The 18,354-nt window shown below is 46.2% G+C and overlaps 1 protein-coding gene across 1 annotated transcript; it reads left to right on the top strand.

Moving 5' to 3' along the window:
• Positions 1-1,448: 1,448 nt before the first annotated feature.
• On the top strand, positions 1,449-1,835 carry LOC137817614 (uncharacterized). Its single transcript, XM_068620890.1, has one exon. It carries the CDS (start codon positions 1,449-1,451, stop codon positions 1,833-1,835), a length of 387 nt encoding a protein of 128 aa, XP_068476991.1.
• The last annotated feature ends 16,519 nt before the right edge of the window (positions 1,836-18,354 follow it).

Below are 18,354 nucleotides of genomic sequence, written 5' to 3'. Positions count from 1 at the left end.
TTAGGATCACAATGGATGCTCTCATTGGATGGGTCCTCCAATCAATAGGGGAGTGATCTTGGAGGGGCCTAACGGGGTGTTGATCGAGCAAGCCTTACGCTTCGCCTTCAAAGCAAGCAATAACCAAGTTGAGTACGAGGCGCTGATTGCTGGAATGCTCTTGGTCAAGGAGATGGGCGCCCAAAGCCTCTTGGCGAAGAGTGATTCACAGTTGGTCACAGGGCAAGTGACTGGGGAGTATCAGGCAAAGGATCCACAGATGGCAGCATATCTGAAGAATGTCCAAGTATTGAAAGGAGCTTTGGCCGCTTTTGAGTTGGTGCATGTCCCAAGGGAGCAAAATGCCAGAGCTGACCTGCTCGCCAAGCTGGCCAGCTCAGGCAAGGGGGGAAGGCAGAGGACAGTCATCCAAGAGACGCTCAAAACGCCGCGAAAGTTTGTGGCAGACAACAGGGTGGACGTTCTTCACATTAGCGCAGCAAGAGGAAAGTCAAGGAGCCATCGCTCTTTGATTCAAGATACGGCGAGGACACCCCGCATCAGCACCTGTGCGGCCTCACCCGAAAGAGAGAAATGTGTACAAGTATGTGCCTTGGAAGAGGGCGACACGTGGATGACGCCTTATAGGCGATACATTGCATATGGGACTCTCTCAGCAGAGCCTGAAGAGGGAAAGAGGATAAGAAGAACTCTGCAAGGTACACTCTCGTTGATGGAGTGCTATTTAGGCATGGGTTCACGCACCCAATTCTGACATGTGTGAGTGGCGACGAGTGTACGAGGATCATGTCAGAGCTTCACGAGGGGATTTAAGGAAGCAACGTGGGGGGAAGATCAAGGTGATTCGCGCAGGGTTTTATTGGCCATCAGTGAGGGAAGATTGTGTAAGATACGCCCAGCGATGCAAGCAATGCCAAATGCATGCAAATTGGCATAAGGCACCTCCAGAGGAACTGAGATCGATTTACAGCCAATGGCCCTTCCACACATGGGGAATCGATATTCTGGGGCCTTTCCCTCTGGCGATAAGGCAGATGAAGTATTTCATAGTCGCCATCGAGTACTTCACGAAGTGGATAGAGGCAGAACCAGTGGCACAGATCACTGCGCACAAGGTACAACACTTTGTTTGGAAGAACATCGTGTGTCATTTCGGGGTGCCAAGACGTCTCATCTCAGATAATGGCACTCAGTTCGCGAGCCAACAGTTGGGGAAGCTGTGTGCAGAAGTGGGAATCAAGCAGGTGTTCGCATCATTCGAACACCCCTAGACGAATGGGCAGGTAGAGTCAGCAAATAGAGTTTTGCTGATAGAGCTGAAGCGAAGACTAGAGAAAGCTAAAGGGGCGTGGGCAGAAGAAGTGCCAAGGATTGTGTGGGCTTACCACACCACGCCTCAATCTTCCACCATGGAGACGCCTTTCAGCCTAGTATACGGGTCAGACGCCATGATCCCAGTAGAGATCCATGAGAGTTCTCCACGTTTCCTAAGCATCGTGGCAGAAGAATCCAACGAAGAAAGGAAGTTAAATCTAGACTTGTTAGACGAGGACAGGGAGGAAGCGAGGATAAAGGCTGAAGCTGTGAAGAGGAGAGTGGAACATCAGTATAGCTCTAAGGTAAAGTTGCGGCAGTTCCAAGTAGCTGACTTGGTCATGCGGAAGGCTCATCCTTATGAGTTGGAGAACAAGTTGTCCCCCAAGTGGACCGGACCCTTCAGAATAACCGAAGCCAAGGGAAATGGTTCGTACAAGTTAGAAACTCTAGAAGGGGGCCCCATTCCACGCAGCTGGAATGCGGCCAACTTCAAATTTATTTCAGTTGAAGAATTATGAAGTACACAGTTGTAAAGGGGACACTCTTTTTCCCTCTCGGGGGTTTTTTAATGAGGTCACCCAAGTAAAAAAGAAGTTCAAGAAAACTTTGTCTCAACTTTTCCATCTCACGCAATGTAAGAGCAAAGATTAAGAAACAAAAAGACAAAGGATCAAGGCGTCGCCAGGCATAGGCGTCGCCAGGCGTAGGCGTCGTCAGGATGAGGCGTAGGCGTCGCCAGGATGAGGCGTCGCCAGGTGAAGGCATCGCCAGATAGGGGAGCAAGCGTGAAATTTAATGCAAGTAGCGGGAGCACAAGCTCACGCCCCAGGCGTCAAGTCAAAGGGTACGCTCAGTATAAGTTAAAATCCGGGCGTCTAGTCCCTGAGCAGGGGTTAAGGGATTCCTTCGGGACGCCCCGTCCTCAGGTGAGAACGGCTAGCCCCGGTGTCTGATGTTTAGACACCTCGCAAGGAAGTGGCAGGCGGCGTTTCCTTCGAGCGTGGGCATCCATCAGGCAGTAAGAAGTTTCGGAGCAGGGGAGAACTAGGTCACTTGGTGCAGATACACGCAGCTAAGGAGAAGCGCCATCCTTCGGGAAACCTTCTCCTTAAGCGTAATCACCAAAATCCATGGTCATCTTGGTGTTTAGACACACCAGGGACGATACGTGATGTTTCCAATGCGCCTCTCCCTCGGCGTGGGCGCCAAGAACACTGACTGCCTTGGTGTTTTCAGACACCCTAAGGACGAAACGGCACTACCCCCGGGCATGCCTCTCCCCAGGCGTGGGCACCAAGCGCGCAGAGGTAAGGGCAAAGTTGCTTAGGTGTTTAGACACCCCGTGGACGATATGGCGCTGCTATAATAGGCCTCTCCACGGGTGTGGGCACCAGAAGCGTGACTTTGTCCCAAGTGTTTAGACACGCTGAGGACGATACGACCTCGCGTCCAACAGGTCTCTCCTCGAGCGTGGACACCCAGTACAGATAAGATAAGCCCTCCTCGCCTTCGAGCGATGTCGAGGCCACAGAGGAAGAGATAAAGCCCTCCCTCGCCCTTGGGCGATGTCGAGGCCATAGAAGATACGAGACCCTTTCTCATCCTAAGTGATGACAAAGCTAGCAATACCTTTGGCAGTAAGCGCCTTGGGATTCAAGAAAGTGAAGAGCAAGTTGAAACTTTTGCAAATTGTAAAGACAAAAGCAGATCGAAGAGTAATAAGAACAAGGGTGATGATGAAACACGAAGTTAAGTCCTCCTATGCCTTTGGGCGACGACGAGGCAGGCGACGCCTTCATGAGGAAGATTCCTCGCAGATACGAAGGCCAAGTGAAGTTTGAAGCGAAAAAATCGAGAGAAGGGTATGCATCACGACTCAGAAAGAGAGAGTAAGAAAGAAAGAGTAAGAAAGAAAGTCACGTGCTACCTAGAGAGTTAAAGGCAAAGCGACGAAGAGACACATCGGAGTTAAAACGCCAGTTACACCTTTGATATAGTAAAGAAATCAAAAACAGATAAAGGCGAGAAGGTAAAGGCGAGCGAGAATGAAAAGATAAGAGTCGAATGACAGTTAAATAAATGAAGTTAGATGTCAGAATTACAGATAAAGTTCAAATATTGCAAATACAAATTTACAAGCAAGATGGAAATCTATTAAGTGTGGATTCATTCCCCAAGGTCGATGGGCACCACCTTCCCATCGACGATCTGGTTGCCAGGGTCACAATTGGAGGTGTCAATCCCCAGGTTTTCGCACGTAGCCTGGGCCAGAGCTTCTTTAAATCCCTCCTCAAATGTGCCCGCCATGTCGTCGATGAGTTCCTGGTTGGACTTCTCCAATTCCTCAATCTTGGAGTTTTGGGAGGCTAGCTGCTTGTCCAGTAATTCCTTCTCCACTTTGTTGAAGATGGATGAAGCCTCTTCTCTACCTAGTGTTGTGTGTGTTTGATGTAGAAAATAGCTAGTTTGCCTTGAAGTTTGTAATAGGTTTAGATGATCTTGTATGTAGGCTTGTAATTGTGTGAGGTTGCCTTTTGCTACATGATCTATCCTAGATGCCTAACCAAGCCTAGATCAAGCACATGATGTGGTTAAATGGTTTTTGAAAAGCTTTTAAAAGTGCTCTTAAAAGATTTAAATCAGTACAAAAATAAATCTGTTTTATGGAGAAAGAATCGATTTATTTCTTCTCTGTTAAAAGGCTTTTCTAAAATTTTGTTAGGGCATCACAGGTAAAGCTTAGTTCGTTATTTCAGTTAAGCTGAGCTGACCTGTTTGTTATCTTTTAATCTGTTTCTCTGTGAAAGAACAGGTTTATTCTTTGGTCAGCTGAAAGGTTTTTCGAAAGTTAGTTAGGGCACCAAAGGTACAACTCAGACAGTTATTTCAGTTAGCTGAGTTGGCAGTTTTCACAAAATAAATCTGTTAAGTTTAAAACTGAATCTGTTGTTTTCATAACAGCTTTTCAACTGTTTTTTGAAAAGAAGTTTGAAACTGTTTTCTATATAAAGAAAAGCCTCTCTCACATGAAAGGATGCTGAGCAATTACGTTTTTGACAGAGATCAAACATTTTCTATGTGAGAAGAAGGATTGAAAGGTTTTTGAAAGGTTTTCCAAAGGAATTTTCAAGTGTGCTTGTTCTAGGAAACCTTTGATCTTGGTGAAGGTGCTGGTGCAGTTCTGCAGCAAATTGAACTACTGGTTTTGAGTTCTTGCATCTTCTTTTCAGGTGTAATCTTTCTTTTATTCTGGTTTGTAAAGGTGTTAGTGTTAGTCACTCCTTGATAGGGTTTCTTGGAGTGCAAGGTGTGCTGAAATAGGGTTTTTCAGCATTGGTTGTATTGTTCTTGTAGTGTTCAAGAACTGCTGTGTTTGTAAGTGATTGGTACTGTTTTTAGTGGATTCCACCTTGGGGTAAGGTGAGACTGGACGTAGCTCTGTATGAGTGAACCAGTATAAAAACTTGCGTGCCTTTTCTTCTCATCCCTGCACTCATTTCTGGTTTTGATTAATTTTGTCAAGAACTAAATCTGTTCTTTTGAATTGAATCTGTTAATTCTGGGTTTAAGTAAAAACTGTTCTTCCTTATTTGTTAAAGCTCTCTAATCACAAACAAGGCTGTTGTATATGATGTTTTAAGTGATCTGTGAACAAACAGTCTATTCATTAAAATATGAGAAAGAGTCATTCTCCTTAAAACCTTGTGTTGAGTGAATTTGTTTGATTTCTAAGCATAGTTGTATCCTTCATCCTCATAATATCCAGCTGATCTGATTCTGTTATAATCCTCTGTTGATCACAATTTTATATTGAACAAATTCAAATTGTGCTAGACTGCTCTGAAGAATTGTACCGTCCCGTATCCGGGCGTTGACAAAGTCAAGGTCAAAGTCAACATCTGGACTCAAAGTCAACATAAGGCGTCGCCTAGGTGAAGAAACGCCAAGTGCCAGCGTCGCCACGAGGAAGCGTCGCCAAGGCAGGGCGTCGCCTAGGTGAAGGCGTCGCCCAACCAGGGCGTCGCCAAGATTAAATATCACTGAGACAAGGCGATCACAGTGTGGTTCCCCGATACCCATGGGTAGGAAAGACCATGGAGGGAGCGACGCCGTGAGAAGGCCTCAAGTCCCGATAAATCCGGAGTAGTGATGAAGAGAAGATAAAGGTGGCTTCAAGGCTATAGTGGTAGCACCAGCGTAGGGCAACCTGACTCGTGAAGTACCCCTGTCGCCCCAGAAACGCCTTTGGGACAGATACGACTCAAGAGGAGGGTCACGCCCAGGGTAGCCAGGCGCAGGGTACGAGAGGAAGGCAGATACGCTCTCAAAGTGAGTGACTAGATGATTGGGGGCATGAGTTGGCACCCAAAAAGTCACCCCTTGCGCAGTAGCACTCCCAAGCAGGAGGACTCACGCGAAGAAACGTCCTCCAGATGGGGTCAGAATAGAAACACCATTTAGTCAGGTACCAGGTAATTAAAGTCATTTAATACAGTTTCTGTTTCGAGCGTTTAAGGTCCTATAAAGGCTCCCAAGCGTTTCAACGTCTTAAATGCGCTACGTTTTCTAATTAGACGTGCTAATTAAATGCGTTACGCTTTATGATTAAAAGCGCTTTAAGGCGCTTTAAATGCTAGGGTAGTTTAAATAGCGCCGAGAATGTTGGGAACGGGGTTGGAACTTTTGGCAAATTTCCCAGAAACTCTCTAGTCGCTTGCTCGAGCCTTGAGGTTACGCACAAGGGACTAGGGAAAGATCTTTGCTAGAAGGAGAAATACACACTAGACACAGTTTCCTTTTTACCACCTTTAGAGTGCCATACGCGGTGCTCCGATACGGAGGTGCATAGTTTTTGGTGTTTCTTGCTGGCTGACTTAAGCATCGGAGTGCAAACGGCCGCTAGGGCGCCCTTTTTTCCTTCTTTGCAGGAATCCACAGGTAATAAGTGGGAAGGAGTCCCTAGCTGACGGTTGAGGTCGCGCACGAAGACGTCCTAGGTAAACCGGACGGAACATTTGGCGCCCACCGTGGGGCCGATATATAACATCAGTCCCATCGCAAGTTTGAGAAGACCTATCAAGTTACGGTAACGTTGGAGGAGGTTTGAGGAGATCGTGAAAATGGCCACCACAAGACAGGTCCTCACACGCGGCCCCAGCGGAACTGTCCATGCAACAGGTCCTAGAGATAATTCGGGGGCTGCAAGATGATATGGCGGAGTCGAAGCTGGAACAGGAACGCATGCAAGCAGATCTCGAAGCCTCGCATGTGAGGAACGAAGAGCTCCGTCGTATAAATGAGGCGTTGCGCCGGGGTTTGCGGAATAATCGGGGGCAACGTGAACATGACAAGATGGAGAACCTCTCCTCGCCAAGGGAGTTTTCCACTCCCTTCACGCAGGATATTCTGGATGAAGTGATCCCAAACACGTTCGCGGGGCCCAAGGTGATCTTCACCGGGATGGAGGATCCTGAGACGCATCTCTTTGCATTTCACACACATATGGTCCTGGTAGGCGGCTCCGACGCTGCCAAGTGCAAGCTCTTTATGAGCACCCTGACGGGGATGGCTATGGATTGGTTTATCAGCCTCCCGGACGGCCATATCACCTCCTTCCGACAACTGTCACGATTGTTCAGGGAACAATACCTAGCAAACAAGGCCCCGCCGCCGGTTTCCTACGATCTGTTTGATGTGAAACAGTATCAAGGGGAGACCCTAAAGGAATACATCAACCGCTTCGGGGTCCAGGTAGTAAAGGTTGGTACGTCAGAGGAGCCCATGATTGTGTACGCGTTCGTGAAAGGTGTATGCCCCAGCCCTTTTGGCGAATCCATCATCCGCAACCGCCCTAGGACTTTCGCTGAACTACGACGTCGGGCGGTGGAACATATCGCTTCTGAGGGAGAGGTGTGTGTGAAGCGCACCAGTGTCGTGCCCTCGCGCCCGAGAGGACCGACGCAAACTCAACCCGCCAGGGTCAACGAGACCACGACGAGAAGGAAGAAACCAGAGGGGAGACGCCCCTACGAGGCCAGAAAGCCCCAGCCCCGGGGTCCAGCGGGAGGCGATCGCCCGGCCAGAGAGAGGGCGAGGCCGGCGAGATACAATTTTGTGGTGGAACTGAAGGACCTGATCGCCATGCCTAATATAGCTGAGAGGTTGAGGCGACCGGCGAAGTCTGATAAGGTGTTGGGGCCTCGAAAGACTCTTGGTGTGAGTTCCACGAGGCTTTCGGTCACCACATTGATAACTGCCTGTCGCTGGGTTACCAGCTAGATGAGCTGGTGAGAACCGGGTTTTTGAAGGATTATGTCGCGGAACCCGCCACGACCGCCGCCCTGCCGCCGCCAGCGGAAGAACAAGCACACGAGACGCCGGTTCTCCGGCGAGGTCCATACCATAGCTGGAGTTTTTCTGGCGGAGGACCCACCGCCTCCCAGCGAAAGAAATATGCGAGGGGAGTCAACTCGATCGAAGAAAAGATCTCGGGTGAGCCGTGGGAATCGGACCTCGTGTTCACGAGAGGGGACCTTCGAGACGTGGTGCCGCATGATAATGACCCCGTGGTCATTTCGGTTGTCACAGCTGGAAGAAAGGTGCACAGAGTTCTTGTCGACCAGGGAAGTTCAGCAGACGTCATGTTCTGGTCGACATTAAATAAGTTACGGTTGTCCCCCGACCTTTTGAGGCCCTACACAGGGTGCCTGTATGGGTTTGCGGATAACCAGGTGGAAGTCCGAGGCTACCTGGAGTTGAGGACTACGTTCACGGATGGAGAAGCCTCGCGTACCGAAAGCATCGGTACTTGTCGTGAACAGCAACTCCGCCTACAACATTTTGTTGGGCAGACCGGCGTTGAACAAGCTGAACGCAGTAGCCTCCACGCGCCATATGAAGATGAAGCTGCCGGACCTCAGTGGCAAGGTGATAGTCATCAAGTTAGACCAGGAGGAGGCGAGGAAATGTTATGAGAACAGCCTGAAAACGAAGAGAGGCGTGTTCATGGTGTATGAGCGTCCGCCAAGTGCCGACACGACGATGATTGAGGCGACGCCCGCTGGGTCGACGCCTAACGAGGCCATACCCGTGAGGGCGATGCCCGAAGCAGATACACCCATGGAAGAAGACCCTGACGACGTACGGCGCCCGTCGAGGATGATAACAGGGATCAACAGGCGGCTAATGCCGTGGAGAGGGAGATGGCGGCAAAACGTTTAAGCTAGGGAGTTTGCTGAGCCGGGAAGAACAGGAGGGGGTGGCAGGGGTGATTTCACGCCACTTGGATGCTTTCGCATGGTCTGCCTCGGATATGCCGCATCGTCCCTGATTTCCTATGTCATCACCTCAGCATGGACGCCACGGTCCGCCCCGTCCGCCAAAGAAGGAGGAAGTTCAACGAAGAAAGGCAGATGGTGGTAAGGGAGGAAACGCAGAAGCTGCTAAGTGCTGGCCACATCAGGGAGATCCAATACCCAGAGTGGCTGGCTAACGTCGTCCTAGTAAAGAAGGCGAATGGAAAGTAGAGGATGTGCGTGGACTTCACGGACTTAAATAAGGCGTGCCCGAAGGACTCGTACCCACTGCCCAGTATCGACGCGTTGGTGGATAGTGCATCCGGCTGCAAGGTGCTAAGTTTCCTGGATGCATTCTCGGGGTACAACCAGATTAAAATGCACCCGAGAGATGAGAGCAAAACTGCATTCATGACAGAGACTTGCAGTTACTGTTACAAGGTGATGCCTTTTAGGCTGAAAAACGCGGGCGCCACCTACCAAAGGCTGATGGCAAGGTCCTGGCGCCCATGCTAGGGAAGGAATGTATACGCCTACGTGGATGACATGGTAGTGGCGTCACAGGATAGGGCACAGCACATGGCAGACCTGGAGGAGTTGTTCGTCACTATATCCAAATATCACCTCAAACTAAACCCTGAGAAGTGTGTTTTCGGAGTAGAGGCCGGTAAGTTCTTGGGTTTCATGCTCACAGAGAGGGGGATAGAGGCGAACCCCGACAAATGTGCGGCGATCATAGCCATGCGAAGCCCGACGTCGGTAAAGGAAGTGCAGCAGTTGACGGGGCGGATGGCGGCGCTCTCAAGGTTTGTTTCCCGCCGGAGGAGAGAAGGGGCACCCATATTTCAGTGCCTCAAGAGAAATAGTCGTTTCGCATGGACGGACGAATGCGAAGCGGCTTTCATCAAGTTGAAGGAGTACCTGCGACGCCACCAGTCCTCTGCAAACCGGTGGCGGATGTGCCCCTCCGGCTGTACTTCGCAGTGACAGAGTGAGCTTTCAGCTCATCTGGTCCAGGAGCAGGACCAGATTCAAAAGCCCATCTATTTCGTAAGCAAGGCCTTACAAGGTGCGGAGACGAGATACCAGGCGTTGGAAGAAGGCAGCATTGGCAGTGGTGTTTTTCAGCCAGGAGGCTCCGTCATTACTTCCACAGCTTTACGGTGGTAGTGATGACGAACCTCCCCATACAGAGGTGCTGCAGAAGCCTGATGAAGCTGAAGGATGGTGCGCTGGGCGGTGGAGTTATCGGAATTCGACATCCAGTATGAGCCCAGAGGATCCATCAAGGGGCAAGTATACGCGGATTTTGTGGCAGAACTCTCGCCCGGAGGTGAACAAGAGGTGGATGTGGGCTCACAGTGGCTGCTCTCCGGTTGATGGCTCTTCCAACCAAAGGGAGTGGTGCGGGAATAGTCTTGGAGGGACCCAATGGCGTGCTGATTGAGCAAGCTCTGCGCTTCGCCTTTAAGGCAAGTAGTAATCAGGCGGAATACGAAGCCTGATCGCAGGAATGCTCCTGGCCAAGGAGGTGGGCGCACAAACCTCTTGGTGAAAAGCGATTCCCAGCTGATTACGGGGCAGGTGTCGGGTGAGTTCCAGGCGAAGGACCCACAGATGGCGGCGTATCTGAAATAGCGTCCAGTTATTGAAGGGAGCATTCAACGCCTTGAGCTGATACATGTCCCAAGGGAACAGAATGCCGAGCGACCTGCTTGCGAAGCTGGCCAGCTCAGGCAAGGGGGGTAGACAGAGGACATTGATCCAAGAGACGCTCAAAGCTCCGCGTAAATTCGTGGAAGATAACAGGGTGGATGTCCTCCAGATTTGTACAACAAGAGGAAGGCCAAGGAGTCATCGCTCTTTGACCCAAGATACGCTGAAGATGCCCCGCATCAGCACGTACGCGGACATGCCCGAAGGGGAAAGGCAGATGCAGGTATGTACCCTAGCCGAAGGGGACACCTGGATACAGCATACAGACGGTACCTGGCAGATGGGGCTCTCCCAGTGGAGCATGAAGAGGGTAAGAAGGTCAAGAGAAATGCCGCAAGATACACTCTTGGTGGACGGAGTGTTTTCAGGCACAGGTTCACTCACCCTATCTTAACGTGTGTAAGTGGCGACGAGTGTACCAGAATAATGACGGAGCTCCACGAAGGCATTTGCCGGGAGCCACGTGGGGGGAAGGGCATTAGCCTCCAAGGTTATACGCGCAGGTTTTTTTCTGGCCAACGGTAAAAAAGGATTGCGCGCGACACGCCCAACGCTGCAAGCAATGCCAAAAGCACGCTGACTGGCACAAGGCGCCGCCAGAAGAACTGCGATCCATATATAGCCCGTGGCCTTTTCATACCTGGGGAATTGACATCCTGGGTCCGTTCCCACAGGCGATAAGGCAGATGAAGTATTGATCGTTGCCATCGAGTACTTGACCAAGTGGATAGAGGCAGAGCCCGTGGCACAGATCACTGCGCACAAGGTAGAGCACTTTGTGTGGAAGAACTTGTGTGTCGCTTTGGCGTACCTAGGCGCCTGATATCCGATAATGGGACCCAGTTTGCCAGTCAGCAGTTGAGAAATCTGTGCGCTGAGGTAGGTATCAAGCAAGTGTTCGCATCAGTCGAACACCCCCAGACCAACGGGCAAGTAGAGTCAGCAAACAGAGTTCTGCTGAGGGGGTTAAAGAGAAGGTTAGAGAAGACCAAGGGGCGTGGGCGGAGGAAGTACCAAGGATCGTATGAGCATACCACACCACGCCCCAATCTTCTACCATGGAGACGCCTTTCAGTTTGGTGTATGGGTCGGATGCGATGATCCGAGTAGAAATACACGAAAGCTCGCCACGCTTTCAAAACTTTATGGTTGAGGAATCCAACGAAGAAAGGCGGGTAAACCTCGATCTACTAGACGAAGCCAGGGAGGAAGCCAGAATAAAAGCCCAAGCGGTAAAGAGGAGAGTAGAGCGGCAATATAACTCTAAGGTAAAGCCGCGACAGTTCTAGATTGGCGACCTAGTTATGAGGAAAGCCCACCCATACGAGCTGGAGAATAAGCTGTCTCCCAAGTGCACCGGACCCTTCAGAGTTACCGAGGATAAGGGCAACAGTTCGTACAACCTAGAGACCTTGGAAGGGGGTCCCATCCCGCGCAGTTGGAATGCAGCCAACTGAAGTTTTATTTTAGTTGACCTATGTAAAACAGCTATGTAATAGTCTTGTTAAAGGGGACGCTCTTTTTCCCTTTCCGGGGTTTTTTAATGAGGTCACCCAAATAAAAGAAAAACAAGTTTGAGAAAAAACCTTGCCTTGGTTTTCAGTCTTTATCTTTTCCCCGTTTGAAGTGGCGAGAGGCGTCGCTAGTAAAGAAGGCGTCGCCAGTAAAGAAGAAAGGCGTCGCCAAGAAAGAAGGCGTCGCCAAGAAGAAAGGCGTCGTCAGGAAGAAAGGCATCGCCCAAGCGCAAGCGTCGCTAATAACATGACGGAGGAAAAAACGCACAATATACGAGATGTATGCAAAAGTAAAGCGGCGTTTGATGTGATTCCAATAGCCACATAGAACAAAGATTCTTGACATTTTTAGGAATCACCTTGAGCTGGAAAATATAGAGGCACTTTTCTTAGAGTTGGATCATGGTTCTAAGACAAGAACTCACCAATAACTAGTACCAAATCCCAAACTCATTTGGATGAACCAAATATTGTCAAATTGAATCAACAAAGATTAAAACTGGAATTGACCGAACAGAATTGAACAAATGATCAAATGAACCAAACAAAACAGAAATTAAAAACAAAACAGAAATAGTGCTGGAAAATAGAAAAACCGAAACTGAAAAATCAAGAACACAAGCAACATGAACAATTGAAGAAGAAGAAAGGAAGGAGAAGAGAATGCTCATGAAGATGGAAGGAGGATGGATGATCTCGCCACTAGAAGTGTGGAATGCTCCTAGATGAGAGTGATGCCGCCACTTGAGGACTCCATTGATCCATCAAGATAAGACTAGAGAAGAAGGCTCCAAAAGCTCTCCAAAGGTCACTCAAAATTTGAGTAGAGTTTTCTTAGATTAATTCCAATCTGAATTTTACAAAGAGAGCACCTCTATTTATAGCCTAAGGTGCTGAAATGTAAGCTACAAAATTCAAAAATCCCTCCCAAAAAGCTTCTAGAATTTGCGCCTAAAACAAAGCATGAGGAAGGTGTGATCCTTTCTCACTTTGGCACCTCCTTATTTACTCCTACACCTATCTACTAACACACCCCCCCTAAGACTCTTAACTAAAGACTAAAAGATGCTTTAACAATAGAGGTTTCTAATGTTTCCCTCTAAGCACCTTTCTAAACAATATTTATTTAAAACTTGGCCTTGCCCTTCATGGGATGGTCTTTGGGCTTTTGTGGGCTTTGGCCTTCTTGGGCTTGGGCTTGGGCTTTATCTTTTGCAAAGATTAACAAGAAAAACTTTAAATGTGAAGGCGAATGATCTTGTTCTTCATTATAAAAAGCCACCTTTAGTTGATTCTCATCATACTCCCCGAGTTGGAGAGAATTCGCCCACGAATTCTGAATCCCTGCATATAACAAAGTCAGTTACTTTTACAATCAAAATGTAAGAAAAAGGAATACATGACTTAGCAGATGGAACCAAAGGGATTGCAGAAAAGGAGGTCCTATGAAATCGACCAAGTTGGAAAAATTGTTTGGGAATGATGATATTTTTTGGGAAAAAGACCTCTTAAATGGTGAAACCCATTAGGAGGTATGAAAAAATCATCCCTAACATATTTTAACCAAGGTGGTGTTGAAATAGGAACCTTGGGTAATGAAAAAGATAAAGAAGAAGAAGACCTTGGAGGGTCCATTTGAGGTATAGCACGAGTCAACATGATGGATTTAGAGGAGAAAATGGTGTGACTCGGTGTAGTACTTACTTCTTTTTCTTTCTCATTTTCTCTTTTAGTTTTCATTTTTATTTGGTCCTCATGAACCTCTTTGGGAGAGAGGGGTTTTAATATAACCTTGCGCCCTAGGAAGGAAAAAGACATTGTATTGGATAGGCCATCATGTAAAACATGTCTATCATATTGCCAAGGCCTTCCTAAAAGAAGATGAGAAGCTTCCATGGGCACAACATCACATAAAACCTCATCTTTATACTTTCCTATAGCAAAGTTAATGAGGACTTGTTTATTCACCATGATTTCACCTACTTCACTAAGCCATTGTAATTTGTAGGGCTTGGTATGAGAGATAGTGGGTAAGGCTAACTTCTCCACAACTCTTGTACTAGCCACATTAGTGCAACTTCCCCCATCAATAATCAAGGAACATAACTTGTTGTTGATAAGACATCGGGTGTGAAAAATATTTTCTCTTTGAGTATCATTCAAAGATTTTGGAATTGTGCCCAACATACGTCTTACCATCAATAAGTCACCTTCACAAGGACTTTCACTCTCATTTTCACTTGATGGTCTAGAAGGTGAAGAATGCCTAGGTGAATGGAATCATGCTCACTAACTACAATGCCTTCATGCATGTACATACTTCGTTTAGAAGGGCAATTAGCAGCAATGTGACCATATCCCAAACATTTAAAACACTTTTGACTAGACGATTTAATTGGGGATTTAGGCCTAGAAGTAGATGGCGTAGGATCCTTGGGTTTGAAAGAAGAATCTTTGGAAGGATGTTTAGAAAAAGAATTTTTGTTCTCCAAGACTTGTAGTAATCATTGGAAGCATTTTTGAAAGAGTTTTTCTTAGCAAGTTGGGCTTCCACCTTCATTGCAAGATGAACTAAAGAGCCCAATGATGAATACTCTTGTAACTCAACAATGTCTTGAATATCCTTCCTAAGACCACTCACAAACCTAGCAATCATAGCTTCCTCACTTTCCTCTAATTCAATTTTAAGCACAAGCGTTTCTAGCTCTTTATAATATTCATCCACATTTAGCGTGCCTTGTTGAAACCGTTGGAGTCTCAACATGAGGTCTTTCCTAAAATGTGGGGGCACAAATCTAGCGCGCATTTGATCCTTTAAAGAGTTCCAAGAGTCCACGGGAGGACCCTTGTGATAGATAATGTCCTTTACAATTCCATGCCACCATTTCATGGCATAATCACTAAACTCTAGGGTGGCTAGCTTAAGCTTATGCTCATCTTGGATCTCATGGATCTCAAATATTTGTTCACACTTAGCCTCCCAATCTAAATATACATTAGGATCACTAGCCATTGAAAAAGGAAGCTTGACCGAAGGTAGCCTAGCCTTTGCATCTTGGTAGTAGCCATTGCCATAGTGAGGTTCTTTCCCCTTGGTTGATGATGTCTATGTCCAAGGAATTGGGGTGGAGTTCCTTCTCCTATGCTCATCTTCACGGCCAACATCATTTGAAGAAGCTCTTGAAGATGGTCTATGAGAATGATGTCCATCATGGATAGAAGGAGATGGTCTAGCTTGTTGGACCTCCATCTTTTGCATTTTCTCCTCCAACCGTCTAATGTTCTTTGAGCTTCATGTAATTCACCAAGGATTGAAGCTTTGGAAGGAGAATTCTGCTTGTAGGATGCATCACTTGAAAATCCAGCCATTTGTAATTAAAAACAGCAAACACACAAAAACAGCAAACAAGTTAAAAATTAGCAAAAACAGTGAGCTTTGGCAATGAAACTGCCGAAGTGAACTAAGGCTGAAAAAGATATCACTCTCAAAGAAATAATGTTCTTGCACCAATCTGATCTTGAGGCCTTGGAATCCTCAAATGAAATATGTCAAAGCAAGCACACCAATCTTAAGAGCAAACCACCACAAAACCAAAGAAACAATAAAGACAAACAAGAAAAGGTATAAGCAAGGAAAGGTAATTGCAAAAGGAATAATATGTAAGACAAACTCAAAGAGTAAGAATGAAAGACAATCAAGAAAATAAAGAACTCAATGAGAAAAGTAGGCACACAAAAGAATACCTAAGGAAAAGCACTAGAGTAGATGAAGAAAACAAAAAATTTAGCTACTGGAAATTTTTTTTTTATGCAAACTGTGCTTGATATTCACTGATTTAACTGGAACGTTGTAGAGCGAACTGGATTATGAAATTTATACCACAGAAACTTCAAGATGTTAACTCAAAAATGGCACTGGAATCAATTAAAAACAGTAAGCCAATTGAGAGAAATAAATTTTTTAAAATCACTGCCAGATTACCGTATTTTTTTCGGCAGGAATGTACACTTTTTTTTTTTATTTATCATTTTTGTGTACTTCATATTTTTGAATGATTCTTTTTTCTATTCTTTTCTAACACTTTGAATATCTCAAATCCAGAATTTCAGAATTTTACAGTACGTAAATCAATTGCAATAAGGAAAAACAGTAAGCACTTTTTTCAGAAACAGAGGAATCCTAATAGGAATAAAAAACAGGATGATGAACTAGCAAAGACATAATAGAAAATGATGTATTGGAACTTGTATAGGTCTAGAATACAAGTATGAACTCAATTCTAAAAAGAAAATGCACAAAGGATCAACATCAATTCAGAAAATTATATGACACCAAAGCAAGAAACAATCAAAACAATAAAAGTACTACTAGAAGTAATGACATATATGGAATAACATGACTAAGACAAAACTTGACATGATTCAAAATTAAAAGACACAACACAAATTGTAACAAGTGAAAGGAAGCTTAAGGTAAACTCTAGGAAGGATAATGCCATTCCAAAAGAGCAACCATACTCATAAGAATTATGAGTGCCATAAACCTTTCCACAAACACTTGGAGCAAAAGAAAAACAGCAAGAATACTCAATTAAAATTCTAAAACAGAAACTTAAATTGCAAGAAATTAAAGAGCTCTTGAAATAAAGTGCACACAACTCAACAATTAAACAAGAAGAACCTAAGACTCATGATACCACATGATGTGATTCCAATAGCCACATAGAACAAGATTCTTGACATTTTAGGAATCACCTTGAGCTGGAAAATATAGAGGCACTTTTCTTAGAGTTGGATCATGGTTCTAAGACAAGAACTCACCAATAACTAGTACCAAATCCCAAACTCATTTGGATGAACCAAATATTGTCAAATTGAATCAACAAAGATAAAAAAGGAATTGACCGAACAGAATTGAACAAAATCAAATGAACCGAACAACAGAATTAAAAACAAAACAGAACATAGGTGCTGGAAATAGAAAACCGAAAAAAAACTCAAAACACAAGGCAACATGAACAATTGAAGAAGAAGAAAGGAAGGAGAAGAGAATGCTCATGAAGATGGAAGGAGGATGATCTCGCCACTAGAAGTGTGGAATGCTCCTAGATGAGAGTGATGCCGCCACTTGAGGACTCCATGATCCATCAAGATAAGACTAGAGAAGAAGGCTCCAAAAGCTCTCCAAAGGTCACTCAAAATTTGAGTAGAGTTTTCTTAGATTAATTCAATCTGAATTTTACAAAGAGAGCACCTCTATTTATAGCCTAAGGTGCTGAAATGTAAGCTACAAAACAATTCAAAAATCCCTCCAAAATTCTAGAATTTGCGCCTAAAACAAGCATGAGGAAGGTGTGATCCTTTCTCTCACTTTGGCACCTCCTTATTTACTCCTACACCTATCTACTAATACACCCCCCCTAAGACTCTTAACTAAAGACTAAAAGATGCTTTAACAATAGAGGTTTCTAATGTTTCCCTCTAAGCACCTTTCTAAACAATATTTATTTAAAACTTGGCTTGCCCTTCATGGGATGGTCTTTGGGCTTTTGTGGGCTTTGGCCTTCTTGGGCTTGGGCTTGGGCTTTATCTTTTGCAAAGATTAACAAGAAAAACTTTAAATGTGAAGGCGAATGATCTTGTTCTTCATTATAAAAAGCCACCTTTAGTTGATTCTCATCAGCGTTACAGAAACCAAGTATGGTATAGTAAAGTTGATTCTACAAGCAGTGTTCGATACAAATGGGAGTAATGCGAATAGGGCAAACATTACAACTCATACAAAAACAAAACGAACCACTCTCAGTGGCCATCGGAGTCAGCACGGGAAGAAGACGAAGCCCCACTCTCAGTCCGCAGAGCTCGGGTAAGTCGTGACCTCCGCTCTTGGTTTATTTTCGAACCTGCACCAAGGGAGATGAATGTGTCAGAGACGCCATGAAGCAAACACACACAGATAGAAAGCAATAAAGGCGGAAGTTTCTAGGGCAGTGACTCATACATATATACTTCTCGAGAGTTCCAGCGTTGAGCTCCAAACTGATCAAGGTGGCGGAGTCAAAACCTCCCGCCTCAGCAAGAATCCGACAAACCACCTGGTCATTCGGGGCTAGCTTCTTGAAGGGTTTGGATTTGAGGGCCCTCGTCTCCCTCACCCAGTACAGTGGAAAACCATCCAAGGCGGAGGGAACGAGATCAAAGCAGCAGATCTTGAAGAACCTGCCCTTCCACCCAGTGAATGAGTTTTGGAAGGGGTCAGGAGAACTCTGCCAGGAACGTTACTGAGGGTCACCCAGAGGTTGTTCCTCTGCCTCTTCACCTCAAAGAAGTGAAGAAAGATATCAATCGGGGGTGCACAACCCAGAAACCCGAAAAGGATGTCAAAGGCCTTGACGAAAGCCCAGCTGTTGGGATATAACTGGGCCGGAGCGGCATTGATCTCCGTCAGCAGTTCCTTCTCAAACCTGGAGAAGGGCAGGCGCACGCCGATGGTCTTGAAAACCACCTGATAG

The sequence above is a fragment of the Phaseolus vulgaris genome, unplaced genomic scaffold (assembly GCF_000499845.2).
Source record: "Phaseolus vulgaris cultivar G19833 unplaced genomic scaffold, P. vulgaris v2.0 scaffold_299, whole genome shotgun sequence".
In the NCBI taxonomy this organism is placed as follows: domain Eukaryota; kingdom Viridiplantae; phylum Streptophyta; class Magnoliopsida; order Fabales; family Fabaceae; genus Phaseolus; species Phaseolus vulgaris.
The sequence above is the reverse complement of the archived record's forward strand: the minus strand, read 5'-3'. Positions and strand labels throughout refer to the sequence as shown.

Coding starts and splice junctions, on each gene's coding strand:
- LOC137817614 (XM_068620890.1), top strand. CDS start 1,449: ATGATCCCAGTAGAGATCCATGAGAGTTCTCCACGTTTCCTAAGCATC.